This window comes from Rana temporaria, chromosome 4 (assembly GCF_905171775.1).
Source record: "Rana temporaria chromosome 4, aRanTem1.1, whole genome shotgun sequence".
Lineage (NCBI taxonomy): Eukaryota > Metazoa > Chordata > Amphibia > Anura > Ranidae > Rana > Rana temporaria.
The window spans coordinates 200742643-200758082 of record NC_053492.1 but is presented as its reverse complement, the minus strand read 5'-3'; the positions used below and the strand labels follow the sequence as shown (position 1 = coordinate 200758082).

The 15440-nt window shown below is 43.4% G+C and overlaps 1 protein-coding gene across 1 annotated transcript in view; it reads left to right on the top strand.

Annotated features, from left to right (window-relative positions):
- LOC120935690 (alkaline phosphatase-like) overlaps positions 1 to 15440 on the top strand; it is an 84854-nt gene that overhangs the window by 11248 nt on the left and 58166 nt on the right. The window contains exon 2 of the mRNA XM_040347743.1: positions 13271 to 13387. Within this exon, the coding sequence (XP_040203677.1) occupies positions 13271 to 13387 (117 nt within the window). The remainder of the gene's footprint in view (positions 1 to 13270; positions 13388 to 15440) is intronic.

Here is a 15440-nt window from a genome sequence, read left to right as displayed (position 1 = left end):
GGAGGGGGGTCTCCTTACAACCCATAACAGACCTAAGGGCCTGGTATGCTCCTGAGGGGGAACCCATGCCGTTTTTTTCATTGAAAATTGGCATGGAGTTCTCCCTCGGGAATGCATACCAAATGCCGTCGCTTGAATGGGCCTTTACAAGGTGTGACTAACTTTACACTTTGTAGAACCAGCCCTAATTTTACACCAGGCAAACTAACACTTACGGCGAAAAAACTAGGTACAAAAGCTTTGAGGATCGCCCTAAGTGCTAATTTGCATACTAACAGAGGCATTTCGACTCGAAATGCCCCCAGTGGCGGATGCGGTACTGCATCCTAAGATCCGGCAGTGTAAGTCCCTTACAGATGTCGGATCTTCTGCCTAACTTAGGAAAACTGCTTCTGAGGATCAGTTCCAAAGTTAGAACCAGAGATACGACGGCTTACGCCGGAGTATCTCTTTTGTGGATATGGCCCCCTGTGTCTCAAGAGAGTGAGCCCCTCCACAGACAGTTCTATTTATCTGCTCACCCAAAATGCTTTCTCTCTCCAGCCAACTGGAAAATGTAGTTTGCAGCAGCAGCATTAGATCCACTGAAATCCTGGCTTTCCGGACTATATGTCCCACAATGCCTAGCTTTCAGTAGCAGTCTCTCTCCCTCTGCAATCAAAAAATTATGTCATAATCCCCATGACACTAGAGGAAACAAAACTCAATGCAATCTTTGATAAGGACATGAATGTGGGGAACACCAGCAACACCCCCTAAATGCGGGATACGGTCGCCTTCTCCGATCTCCCCTCCTCCCTGCCAAGCTGGGGTGTCCTGGATGCTGGATGGCTGAGCCACTGCGGGTGAGCCATCCCTGCAGTCATAATGGTGTCTCCTCCCTCTTGCTCTTTGGCTAGTAAGATCGCTTCTCCTTTCAGCCAATCGGGAAACAGGTCTCACAACTCGCTTCCTGATTGGTTGGGAGGAGAATCCGTGTGACAATAGTGAATATGCATTCACTATTGTCACACAACTGGGTGGGCTCAGGAATTAGTGCTCTGCGCCCCGAGGCCTCCCTTTTTTGAAGTCAATTAGAGCCTCTGGCTCTAATCACATGCTTAAAAGAAAAAAAGTCTAAATGTGTTGGGCACCCGACATGTAGATCAGGGGGCTGGATGCCTAGATGGGGGCGGTGCACGTGCACCCCTAATGGACAGGTTGCTACTGGTCTGAAATAACTACAGCCCAGCCCAATCCTGGAAGAGGATGTTTGTGGATGCAGAAGTGAGTGGTGATGAAAGAGGGTAGCAAAGGATGCAGAAGTAAACCGTGTTGGAACAGGGTGCCAGAGGGAACAGAGGTGAACAGTGTTGGAAAAAGGGTACAGGTATAAACCCTGTTTCTAGGTTTGTTCACAGTGTCTCAGAAGCAGAGTTTTGGACTGTCCCAATGCACCAGTTTCCCCTCTCCACTTGTAGTGGTGAAGTGATCACAGAGAACAGGGAAGACCTACAATGAGTGATACACACCTTGCACTGGATTAGCTGTACATGTCGCCCGCTTTATGCTTGCTATGTTTATCTATTAATATCAGTCATATATTGATTACATGACCATAAGGTAGAACAACAGACATACATAGCAGACACAAGGCAGGCAAATAAAATTTATATCCATGTAATAAAAGTATGGCAATACAATGTACATATTGTGCATTCCCATGTTTTATGGTATGAATATAAATAAAGGTTCTGAAATGCAAAATATGTGTTCCCATACTTTTTATAGTATTTTGAATTGGCTGCCTTAATTTAAGGACTAAATTCACCTTTCATAACATGTTACATGTTACACCCTTATCCAGGGTGTAACATGTTACTAAGCTAGCAGCCTTGACCACCCTGCTGAACGCGGGTGCAATGCTATACAGGCTCATAATTAATAAATAAATGCACGTTTTTTTAACCTGCAAAAAAGGTGTGCATTTATTATTATTTTTTATCAAAGGTGAACCCATCCTTTAAAGCGCAACATAATATTTGTTAATGCACAGCAACGTAAATGGGCTCTTACTGATGAGGCATGGAAGGTTTTGGAAGAAAAATACCTGGCCCTGATCTCACTAAAGCTGAGAATCAGTGCTCTATACCTGGCGCATGATATGACTGCCTTAGCAATCATTACAGTATGGATGGTTTAATTCTTCAAAATGATTGTGCTGGGGTTTATACATGTCTGTTAAACTCTTGTGTTTGGCACAGTAATTATTAATGCATAATTTGTGGGTACAAGGACTGCGCCACATTTTACTTTGTACTTAGTGAGTCAGCTCAAGTTTTAAGCCCCTTACATTATAAGTGTAATTTAGCCACAGCGTGCTAAGGTTCTCCTCTGATTGCACAAGACTGAACCCTCCCTGGAAAGAAAAAAATGATGACCCTGCTTATGATAGGCATTAAAATATAAATGTAACTTGAAAGTTCATGCTAATAATGCCTGGCTATGATCAGTGTACTTTGTAACGATTTTTACCATTTCTTTCCAATCTGTATTTTTGCCTTATATCAAAGAATGGAACAACAGGTCTAAATCTATATGACATTACTTTACATATGAACATTAGAACATGCACTATCAAGCCTCCTTAAAGTAACAATAAACATTTTTTTTTTTAAATTAGAATTTTAGATTTTTTTAAAAAAACGTTATACTTACCTGCTCTGTGCAATAGTTTTGCACATAACAGCCCTGATCCTCCTATTCTGGGGACCCCCGCAAGCGTGCCAGGCCCTTCCACTTCAACGAGTGCCACCATGGAAAGTCGCTTTCCATGGGGGCACCTGTGTGGGCTTGCTCCCGTGTCACCTTGTTTCTGTCTATTGACACAGACCAGGCAAATCAGGCGCCCTCTGCTATCTCATCACAGCATTTGACTGACAGCAGCGGGAGACAATGACTCAATGAGGAGGGAGACAGCTTCATGAGACCAATGAGTCGTGCCCAATGATGAGGGAGACAGCATCGAGAGCCGCTGCTCTTGTGCATGTCACTGGATTGGATCGGGCTCAGCTAAGAATAAGGGGGGGTTGGGGGATCCTTCAGCAGAGAAGGTTTTAGAACCTTGAGGCTTTAGAACCACTTTAAACTTGCAAATCACACATGAATGCTACTACAAGGAAATCAAAATTATTAACCATTTTCTTGTCATCTGCCATGAGAAAAACACCTGAAAATAGACACAAAAATTCTTGAAGTATACTTGAGAGTAGTTTGTGGGTACTTGTAAGCAGGTGCAGGCATTATCCCAACCTGTAGGTGGCAGTGTGTTAATGCTATAGCTGGAGAGGAGTTTGTCAAGGGAAATGTCCTCTTGTGGACTCCAGCAGTTTCTTGGGGAAGACAGTTGTCCAATTGGAGGCTGAAATCTCACAAAATCTCAGGTGGACATCTTGACAGGGGATCTGATAAATAATGTGACCCACGTCATTCTGGAGCATGAGTGAGTTTAGGCACAGAGCCCCAGTGATTAGGGACAGAATTGATACAGCATGGAATGGTTCCAGATGAGAAGGGACAGAAAAGGGTCTTCTTGCTGTGTGTATATTACTCACCAGAGCCTGTGAACAGAATCGGTTTCAAATAGTGTGTGCGTGTTATACGCCGATACTGCAATTTGGGCTGCCTCGAAGAAAATGAGGAGGGGGGGGGGGGTGAGACAAGCACCGACAGATAATTTACAGCAAGAATCTCCTGTCTACTCAGCGACCTCTGTAATAGGAAATCCCGTTTCCTGGGCCAGCAATGGACCAGTGTTCTGTCTATCATAGAAGCCGGTCCAGGAAGCGGGACTTTGTTTTAAAGAGGCCGTCGAGTAAACAGGAGATTCTCGCTGTATGTAATCTGATGGCGCTCATCCCGCCCCCCTCCCTGAGATGGGCATTGATCAGGCTGCATTCATGGCAATGTGGAGGCTACAGATGAGCATTGATTAAGCTGCATTGATGAGCAATGGTGAGCTTGTAGATGGGCATTGATCAAGCTGCATTGATGGGCAATTGTGAAGCTGCAAATGGGCATTGATCAAGCTGCATTGATGGGCAATTTTGAGGCTGCAAATGGGCATTGATCAAGCTGCATTGATGGGCAATTTTGAGGCTGCAGATGGGCATTGATCAGGCTGCATTGATGGGCACTGGCCCTTATTTTGCTTCAAAGTTCTTTATTTAAAATGTAAGTTCTTTTCCTGAAACTTCCCTCTTAAAATGAAGGTGCGTGTTATATGCAGATAAATACGGTATGTCATACTTATCACTATACATGATAGATAAGGACAAGATAACAAGAAAAAAATAAAATGCAGACTGTGAAAGACCACCAACAAATCCCTTCAGATTTATTTGATGTTTTTTCATTATATATTAGCAGTAGCCAACTGGCCCTCAGTAAACTTCCAGTGTAAGGTCACATGCATACTAAGCATTTAACCTGTGTGTGGCGATCCCAGTATTTCAGTGCATCGAGAAGCACAGCTACAGCACCAGCCCCGCTGCCAGAAGCCTGTAGAGGTCTAAAGAGCCTGAAAGCTGCAGCAGCTGAATGGGGCTGTATGATGTACAGAGTGGTACTAACATTTAAGGCTGTATGTATCCGAGGACAAATGCCCTAAGCACATGAAGTCTGGATTTTGGACATTTTTCTCTGGGTACATATGACCCTAAGGACTGGTTCACACCACAAAAATACACTGCAGATTCGCTCCCAAATGCGTTTGTGAATGCACGTTTTTAACAAGTTTTTGCCATGTTCCTGTGTGTTTTTTTTATGTATTTCTGGATACATTTCAAATCTTTTTTTCTTGTTTTCTAATTTTTGATGCGTTTTGATGCATTCCAGTGCATGGGATAACAAGCAGCAAATATCCCAAGTAATCACCAGACATGTTTAATAATTAGACCACTCAATATTATTTGGAACAAAATTGGCCGCAGCCTTTACTATTGGTTTTAATATAATTGTAAAACAACTCACATAAAATTCACCATAGGAATTTAAACCAACTTAAATATATAATAACCATTTACTCAGCTTGGCTATTACAGCTACAAAACCACATCAGTATTTATTAAACTGTCCCCACATAGAAAGAGGGGCTGCAAGCTACACCCAAACCGCGGCCTGCTCAATTCATGTCTGGAGATTATTATTCATTATATCCATACCGATATCAGACAAGTGAACTCCGTCCTTCCGATAAAGGACTGGGATACCCCCTTCTCATTCTAAGTGACGATAAGAGAAACCATAAGACATAAGACGATAAGAGAAACCATAGCTAAGGACCATAAACTTTTTAACAACCCTATTTATATGTTTCCTTATTCTTTCATAAGAGCGAAAAACAGCCGAACTCAGCCATTTAAATCTAGGAATGATTTCAGAGAAAATCACAACCGAACCGGGATATACGTCCTTGATAAACCAAATTTAATGTTTGATTTGAAAGATTAAATTTAAAGTGCTCTGTCTTACTATGTCATTTTCCCCAAACCATTCCTCTTTTACCATGCCAACATACAGAAAAAAGGCTAGGATCCAAGTCCAGAGATTGGGTATAAATCTCTTCTGCGTGTCCTCAAAAGACAAATGAATGTTCTATTATCCATACTATTCGCTGTCCACCTACAATAATTCCGAAAATTATGTTAGGTCTTACATACAACTTAACCACTAGCCGACCAGCCGCCAGTTATACAGCGGCAGGTCGGCTCGGCTGCACGAGATCACGTAGCTATACGTCATCTTGCAGTTCAGGCAATAGGGGCGCGTGCGTGCCGCCGGAGGCGCGCGCGCCCCGCGCTCTCCCCTGGTGCCGACATGAATAGTCCCCTGGACGTATTTGTATATGCTCTTTGAATTTAATGGAAATGTATATTTTATGTGACATAAAAATGCTAACACAGAATGACCCCTTTCAGATGGACAATGTCAGGCTACAAAACCAGGCAGTTGAGGTGCATTTTTAACTCACCTCAGCCGCTTGTTTAAACCAGGCAATGGCGTCCAACAGCCTCATATACATTGCCCAGGCTGTGCTGCATTCTGCAGGTGATACTGCCTGTCAACGTACCCATAGACACAGTTTAGATGCAGTGAAGAGGGCTTTCAGTGTGAAATTTCTCCTCAAACAGGGAGGTGGTATATCCCCTTTGGATCGCCTGCAGAGGATCCGAGAATAGGAGGTTCGGGGCTGCTCTGTGCAAAACCACTGCACAGAGTGGGTATGTATGACATGTTATTATTTTAAAGAAAAAAAACATGAGCCTTTAATATCATTTTAAGCTTTTCCTTAAAATATAGGAAAAATGGTTAGGCATTAACATGGCAAAAAAGCTTATCCCTTTCTTTACATTTGTAGCACCCTCTAGTTAGGTAGGTGCTAGAGTTTGGACTTTTCTTTAGATGTAGGCAAGCCAAGCTGGTGGCTAGGCCTGGTTGTTTTTATTCTGGGCTTGGAGTGGCTCAGGGTAGGGATGGTTGACTCACAGCTAGCATCACTGTCACTTCCCTCTTTTTATTAGAAGGTGCTAGAAAGACAGGAGGAGAGGAGAGGTGGAGCTGCCTGGGGTATTTGGGGAAGCCTTGACCAATCCCCAACTTGGATTGGCAGGGGGTAGGCCTCCTTAAACACCTAAGGTCAGCCCAGGTGGGGAGGAGTTGTCGGATGGAAGAACTGGAGTCAGAGTGTGTGGAGGATGTCTGGGTGCCCACAGGGAGCTCCCTAGTCTAGGGGGGTGAGCTGGGGCCTGGAGGAGAAGAGATCCTGGAGTAGAGGCACATGAGAGAGCAAGGAGAGCACAACGAGAGAGAGAGCACTGCTTAGAGACTCCAGAGAGAACAACTGGTCGCAGCCAGGAGGGCTGGTGAGTGAGGCACAGTCAGGAGGACTGGGGAGGTATGCCGGAGAGAACTGGGAGTTTGCAGCTTTGGTCGGGTGCAGAACCAGCAGAGTGGACTGTGGAAAGGGCAGTGGAATAAGGCAGCTGCAGCCAAGAAGGCTGTCAGGGCCTGAATAGGGTTTACTAGGATCAGTAGCCGAGTTGAGGACAGTTAGCACCATAACTATTTTTACATCATAGGTGTCCAAGGCTCCTGCCCACAAAAGGCAATTCACTGAGGCCTGGCTGAGTTAGTGTCAGGCCTAACCATGTGGTCCTAACTGGTCTGGGATTCTGCAGCAAGTGAAGTGCTAAAGGAGTAACGGTCTACAGCAACTGAAGTGTTGGAGCAGTAAGGAAAAGAGGTCTTAAGCAAGAGTTGTGCTGTATATAGTAATTCAAAAAAACAAAAAGGAAACACTGCGCTAGACAATGATGAAGGAAATAATGTGAAGATTTTAAACGTGAAAACAGCTGCCAGTACCAAAATGTTGATACAAAATTCAAGATATATAATGGTAGTGAGGTACAGCGCTAAAATGTGATCAAAATTCCAAATTTAAGGAATAATGAATTAATGAAATCCAATATGAAAAATAATAAATTAATATAATAAAATAATATATACTGTATTTATTTGCGTATAACACTCACATTTTTACCCTGAAAATAGAGGATAAACTGTGCCTGCGTGTTATACGCAGGGGGCCGTGGAAAGTTTTTTTCCTGAAACTTCCCTCATAAAGTTAGGGTGCGTGTTATACGCCTGTGCGTGTTATACGCCTGTGCGTGTTATACGCCGATAAATACGGTATATAAATCTGTGAACCAGGAGGTATATATCAAATTAAATTGATTGACAGTAGCTATTGAAATAAACCAACATCACAAAAGCATTTCAAAATTTAAATGTGACTGACATATATAAGTGCACAAAAAACATTTAACTGTGAAGAAAGAAAATGTGAAATTAATAAATGAATGAATAAAGTCCCAAAACAATAAGTTGAAAAATAGGTGCTGCGTGCAGATGAATGTATCCCAGGGATTAAAGTGGTTAATGCCAAGACCAGTCTGTCTTTAAAATAATAATTCCATATTGGTGCAAGAAAAGGAAAACTTGTGACAAGAAAAACCTTCATCCACCAGTAAGGCACCCGAGAATAGTAATGTAGTCTCCTTACCACAGGGATATGACCGCTATCACGACGGTTTCTCCAACCACAGGGATTAACGGTCTCCCAATAGACCCAAAGCTCAGGGCCATCTTAAAGCGGTTGTAAACCCCCATCTACTCTCCTAACTAGTAACACCTTTTTACAGCTAGTGTCCCGCTGCATCCATCTATCCTTATCAAGTAAATGTCACTATTCGTTTTATTGTTTAAATCCTTACCTTTGTGAAGTCTCTTTCCTCTACTATGCCGGCGCCATTGTTCTTGTGGTCTTCCGCGTCTGCTACAGTGAAAACTTCCGCCCACACTTGCTTGCGATGGCTGTAATCCCGCGCGTGCGCACTACGGCAAATATTCAAGCCTCTTCTTCGTTTCCGGTTACTATGGAAACGAAGAGAAGCTCTTCACAGTGTAACGCAGGAAGCTGTTATCCTCCTTCATACCTTGTGACGTAAGGAGTCACAAGGTAAACATCCATGAGCCTCTGCGGGCGGGCGGAGGAAATAACACAGTAAACCATCGCGCAATGTCGGGGCTGACGTCAACAGCAGGAAATGACGAAGCCCCGACATGAACAGAGAAAATCCGCTATCAGACGGCACTTGCGCGGAGTGACGTCACCACTCGGGATATCGGCGATATCACGAGAAGGAAGAAGGTAAGGAACAAAACAAACAGAGTGACGCATTGGGGATATAAAGATAAATGTGTACATAGAAAGAGTGAAATTTGGGTTTACAACCGCTTTAATAGCATGGGAACAAAACAGGAAGCGCAAGTGCAATATGTTAGTCACAATTTATTGGGTTAAAAAGGAAATGCACTTACAAACATGTATAAAAAACGGGCTCATCTGTGTGCTGTAATCACAGTGCGGTCCGGTCTCAGGTGCATCCAGGCTCACGGGTAGGCAGGAGAGTGTAGAAATTCATCCTGTAGTAATCAGGAAGCCAGTAAAGCATGATCCAATTTGCTACAGTAGAGGAAAGAAATTCCTTCCTGATCCCCCGAAAGGCAATCGCATTTTCCCCAGATCAACTTTACCTATAAATGGTAGTATCCAGTCATATTATGTACATTTAGGAAATAATCCAGGCCTTTCTTAAAAGAGAAGAATGTTTTTTTTTTTTTGGCTATTCATACTTAGATGGATGCTGCATCGGTCCCCCCGCTGCCTCTTTACTTAGAACCGAGCCACTGAACACCGCCGATGGCTCGGTTCTCTCACCTCCCCCGAGCAGAGGATTCATTGGATCACTGAGCTGTGGAGAGGCGGGGAGCGACCATCTCAGTGGCTCATTGAGAGGCTGAGACGCCTATCAGTCCAGGCAGCCGGCAGATCCAGACTCCCATTGTCGGGATGACGCGGTGCCTGGACTGATCCTGGTGACGTCAGCAAAGAGAGGACTTCAGACCGCTCTCCGCTGAAAACGGGTCACAGGAGTGCAAAATGAATTGCATTCCTGCGACCCAGAGAAGAAGCCCAGCCTAAAAAGCTCAGGCTGGACTTCTCCTTTAAAGTAATTTACTGAGCTGACTAAAACCAGCTCCTGAGGGGGCCTATTCCACATTTTCACAGCTCTTATTGTTCAGAGCTATTTAACCCTCAACTCTCCTTCAAGGCAAAGGAACAGCAGCAGTGCCTTGACTACTAGGAATAAAATTGCACCAAAATGGTACAGGAGTAAAAATCGCATCAAAATCGCTCACAAGTTGCACTGCATAATCACACCTCAAATCACCACAACGCACATCACACTAATGTGAGCCATGCCTAAGTGCTGGACAAATATCCTGCAATCTAAAACAGCCAGGTATAAAAACTCTGTGTCCTCTTCTTGCTGAAACTATATGCATCTTTAACAGGGTGAATTCTCATTTAGAAAAGATGGCATGCTTACAGGCTGTGTGCACATATAACACTTGAGGTTTGAAGTGAGTTGGGAGCTCCTTGCTTGAAATAAAGTTCAGTGACAAACAGATCTTGAAGCCCTCAAATCCCCCATGTGATTTATCTGCTCTTGGTTGATACAAAGCTGGCCATGTAAGGGTTGATGTTGTCACACATTAGTAATGTTTTGCCCCATGCAGACACCATATCACTACAACTGCCCCAGCCAATTATATGCAGCCACCCATCACCGCCTTCATATTTAGGCATCTCCATTACAACACAGGAAAACAGACTAAAACTTCACTGCATGCTCTGGACATTCTCTGCTACACACAGGGAGGGGGCGTGGCTGAGCCGAGGACATGGACAGCAGAGACAACCCACAAGACAAGGAACACAAGCGACAGTATGTGAAATCAAAAGGCTGCTCCACACACTACTCCAGCATCACTTGTCATGTATGGGCTGCAGATGAGGGTAGTAGGAGAAATTTGTGGGGGGGGGGGTGTTGAAGTACCTACTTAGTGCTGCTCCTGCCCTCTCCCGGTTGCCCCTCCCCCTCCATTCTGGTCCTGCTACCAGCGTTAGGCTATGGGGCAGGGTCCATGGAGAGCTCTGCAGCTCAGTGACTCCGGGGTGTACAATAGGCGCCGATTCCAGCACAGTGCAGACCGCTGGTTGAGGGGGGGCTGCAACCACCACTCATAGGGCCCCCTACTGCCAGCCCAGGTAGTGATTGCAGCATCCTCCTCCGCTAGCCCTCTAACTATCTGACATCGCTGTACTCACTCACTCCTCACTTCCCATCCGTGAATGGCAGTCACCGCAGAGGAAAGACAACGGAGGCGGAGCCAGCCCTGATGGGGCCTCATAAGCACTTGGGGCCCCTGGGCCGTGCCCAGAGCTGCCCGCTCGGTAAGACGGCCCTGCCAAAGCTGGTAACTAGGTGGCAGAGACTAGATCGATTCCTTATGTCTCAGAAAAATGTAAACAAAAAAGAAACTCCATAGCGTAATATAGGTTTAATGAACCAAAAAAGTATTGCACTTACAGATATATAGTTGACGGCTGAAACACAATATTCAGCAGCCCCTATGGAGGTATGGCTACACATTAATAGAAGTCAAATATTGCTAACGTGAATAACATGGTATGCACTTACTCATGCTTTAAGGTCAGAACAAGATGAAGATACTACAACTATTAGAAAAGCAACATGATCCATGTTGGGTTATGTGAGCAATCTGTCAATAAACTATATGATAAACACATCATTGAAAACACCACATGCAACATAAAGCGTTAATAACTATGCAGCTTTAACAAATGTTTGACTGATAAGAGATAAAGCAACATGAAATCATATAGATAAAATGGCTATTCCAGGTGCATTGGTAGCTCAGATTCCTATCATACAGGAATGTGAACCTGGTGACATATGATAATTGCGGTCTCTGAAAATCTCAAAGTGTTCAAAAATAGGTGATCTGTGCTTCAATATGATCTACACAAGGTACAATACACCTGTCTGTGAACTGTCTGACATCTGTACTTGTTCTGGCCTGTTCTGTGTAATAGGATGATATCCTATGCGGAAATCCTGGCATAAGATAGATCTCTTATACAGATTCCATAGTATAAAGGGAACGAAAGACGCACTACAGAAATGGGGAAGAAGTAGGAATGAAGAGAAACGTGTTACTTTTGCTGATTTTCAGGGCAAGGGTTTCTTAAACGAAATACCTTTCAGTCACATTGATCAATACCTCAGAAATAATGGCTGGTATAGCAGAATAGCCATCCTAATAGGCACTTTTTTTTGGTATACTTTTTGTATATACTTATGTATTTCATGAAAGAAAAAAAAAGGATAAAAAAAAATATATATATATAGCCTATGGAATTGCAACTTAAGTCATATTGTAATTGAATGTTATTAAAAATTACCTTTCCTTTTCAATCTGCAGCTCTGTAATTTTCTGTAAAGTGCAATGCAATATGGCTACTTGGAGGTGTTCTGTACACAGAGGGCCAGATTCACAGCGGAGATACGACGGAGTATCTCAGATACTCCGTCGTATCTCTCAGAGTATCTATGCGACTGATTCATAGAACCAGTTACGCATAGATAGCCCTAAGATCCGACAGGTGTAATTGTTTTACACTGTCCGATCTTAGGATGCAGTACCGCGGCCGCCGCTGGGGGGAGTTTGCGTCCTAAACCAGCTTCGGGTATGCAAATTAGGAGTTACGGCGATCCACAACGTTTTTTTTCGCATTTGCTACGTCGCCGCTAGTCTAGTTTCCCGTCGCAAAGTTAGTCGTCGTTTTGGGTGCCTTAACTTTACACAGCAAACGTATTGCTGTATACAGTATGGCCGTCGTTCCCGCGTCGAAATTTAAAATTTCACGTCGTTTGCGTAAGACGTCCGGGAATATGGAAGTACGCTACGCACGTCGCCGATTGAAAAAATGATGTCAGTTCGCGCAAAGCACGGCAGGAATTTCGAAACGGAGCATGCGCAGTAGGTCCGGCGCGGGAGCGCGCCTAATTTAAATGGTATCCGCCCCATTTGATTTGGACCGCCTTGCGCCGGACGTGTTTACGATACATCGCCGCAAGTTTCCAGGTAAGTGCTTTGTGGATCGGGGACTAAAACTAAAAACTTGCGGCGGTGTAACGTAAACGGCTTACGTTACACGGGCGCAATTGTACCTGAATCTGGCCCAGAATGTGTACAGAACACCCCCCAGAAACATACTTTTCTGCTTGTGATTGGCTCACTAATTTTTCCAGAAGTCTGCCTAAGATACAATTTCGATTTTTGGCATCCCCTGCAACAAAAATTTCATTTTCGGTAAGATACTCCCAGTAGGAAATAACATCTAAAGGGATGCAGACCCTGCAACGTTCCTCATTAGAGCTCTGATTCTGCAGCAGCTGGTTGATAATTATGAAACCATCACATTAGACTCGCTGAGCACAATGGCACAGAGAAAAAAAAAGTGGTTTCTTCAGAATAACAAAAAGGTAGGAATCTGCAACCAAGCTTGTTGAAATCCTTGCAATGTACATAGATCACCCAGAGGGGAATGCATATTTCTCAACAAAAGTAGAGTTACGTTTTAAAGATAATCTTAATTATTTGCAAATTAAATTGCATTGCCATGATATTAAGAAGTAATTATCAGAAGTTTAGGGATTACTGTGTCATGATCAAACCAAAAAATTGGAAACATTTATATTATGGTCTAATGGGATATTTTGTTGCTTGTATTTTACAGAGGCCGAACAAACACCCAAGTACTGGTATGATCAGGCCAAGGAAACGTTAGCAAATGCTATCAAACTGCAACCCAATACCAATAAAGCAAAGAATCTTATCTTGTTTCTAGGAGATGGTAAGTGCAAAGAAAAATACTGTATATGAACCGTGAGCATTAAAAATATACCGTACTTGTCATATGAAATAATGATCAGGTTATGCAACACAGACTACCCAAAATTGATAATACTGAGTCAGAGAACATCATGGTGTGTGTTAGTATTGCTGATGGATGAATGAGGATGGGCCAATCTCTATCAATGTTTACATTCTTGTGATAGATGTGCTCCATTATAGCTACCCCTATAATATTATCCAAGTCACTCAGTATTGACCAGATTTTAAGGCCAGTTGTTACAACCCAAAAAGCAGTTTCGCAAGACATTTACATTTTGGTCCTTCCTTTTCAAATACCAAAACAAGTATATATTCATGAGTTAATGGGCATATAGATGTATGAATTACTCCTGCGCTAATGCATAATAAATTATATAAATTAGTGAAAAAATGAGTGAACAAAATTAATAAATATGTTGCTGCTCTCAAAGTGCATATGCCTTGAAATGTAAATCAGAATATAAGAGTGCTACTCAATGCTAATTACTAACAAATCATTAACAGTGCAATAAATTAATAACAAACCCTAACCATAACTAATTAAGAGTCCATAAAAAATTCATAAATTCTTATAAAGTTCACAAATGTCATTTAATAATCTTCCAGTGCAGCTTAAAATATTAAATTGTGCAATAAAAGTGTCAAGTGCTAAAAAAACACAGTCTGTGCGCCCTCACTCACCAGATGTCTATGACGCCCATGGCAGAGGTCATAAGCGCCTGTATGAATGGTTGGGCTCTGTAGTTCCACGGGCTGTGTTTCGACCTACAGCGTGGGTGGTTCTCAATGTACCGTCATGAGATGTGAACAGATGGCAGAGAAAGCAATATAACGTAAAGCATATAGCTGGAAATTGTGTCATTGCCCACCTACGAGACGTTAGCAAAGGATATCTCTGGGTGGTGTTGTATCATTGGCATACAACACCACCCAGGGATATTCTTTGACAACGTCTTGTGGGAGGGACGAAACGCATCCGTTGACCTTGGGTGATGACGCAATTTCCGGCCAGTGAGACGCAAGTCCATGATTACTTCTGGTTTCGGCTTTTTAACACGTGTTAAAAAGATTTTACATGTGAGTGGATATTGTTTGTTTTATGTGACCAATAAACGGAATTATGCTATATTGCCTTCTCTGTCATCTGTTCACATCTCGTGATGGTACATTGAGAACCACCTATGCTGTAGGTCAGGGGTGTCCAAATTTTTTTCAAAGAGGGCCAGATTTGATGAAGTGAACATGCGTGAGGGGCGACTATTTTGCCTGACATTCTTTGAACCATTAAAATTCGGTCTAAGTGTGTTCGTCCAAGCACTAATACACTGCCCAACAATAATTCTCTTGCCTTTGTGGCTGTGTGTGGTGAAGAGATTAGCTTAGGCGTGTTATTTGGATATACTGTATACATTTATTTTGTGGCCCAGACGAATCCCAGAGCGCTGCTCAGGACTAAGGATGAGCTTTGGCGTGTTATTTGGATATACCGTATTTATTGGCGTATAACACGCACAGGCTTACCATTGCCATGAATGCAGCCTCACCATTGCCATGAATGCAGTCTTACCATTGCCATGAATGCAGTCTTACCATTGCCATATATGCAGCCTTACCATTGCCATGAATGCAGCCATACCATTGCCACGAATGCAGCCTCACCATTGCAACCAATGCAGCCTCACCATTGCAGCCTCACATGTGCCATAAGTGCAGCCTCACATGTGCCATACATGCAGCCTTACATGTGCCATGAATGCAGCCTTACCATTGCAATCAATGCAGCCTTACCATTGCAACCAATGCAGCCTCACATGTGCCATAAATGCAGCCTCACATGTGCCATGAATCCAGCCTTACCATTGCCATCAGTGCAGCCTAATCGATGCCCATCTGCAGCCTCGGAGGGCAGAGGGAGGGGGGGCAAGTGCCGACAGATTACAAACAGGAGAATCTTTTGTTTACTCTGTGGCCACTTTAATACAAAGTCCCGCCTCCTATGATAGACAGAACAG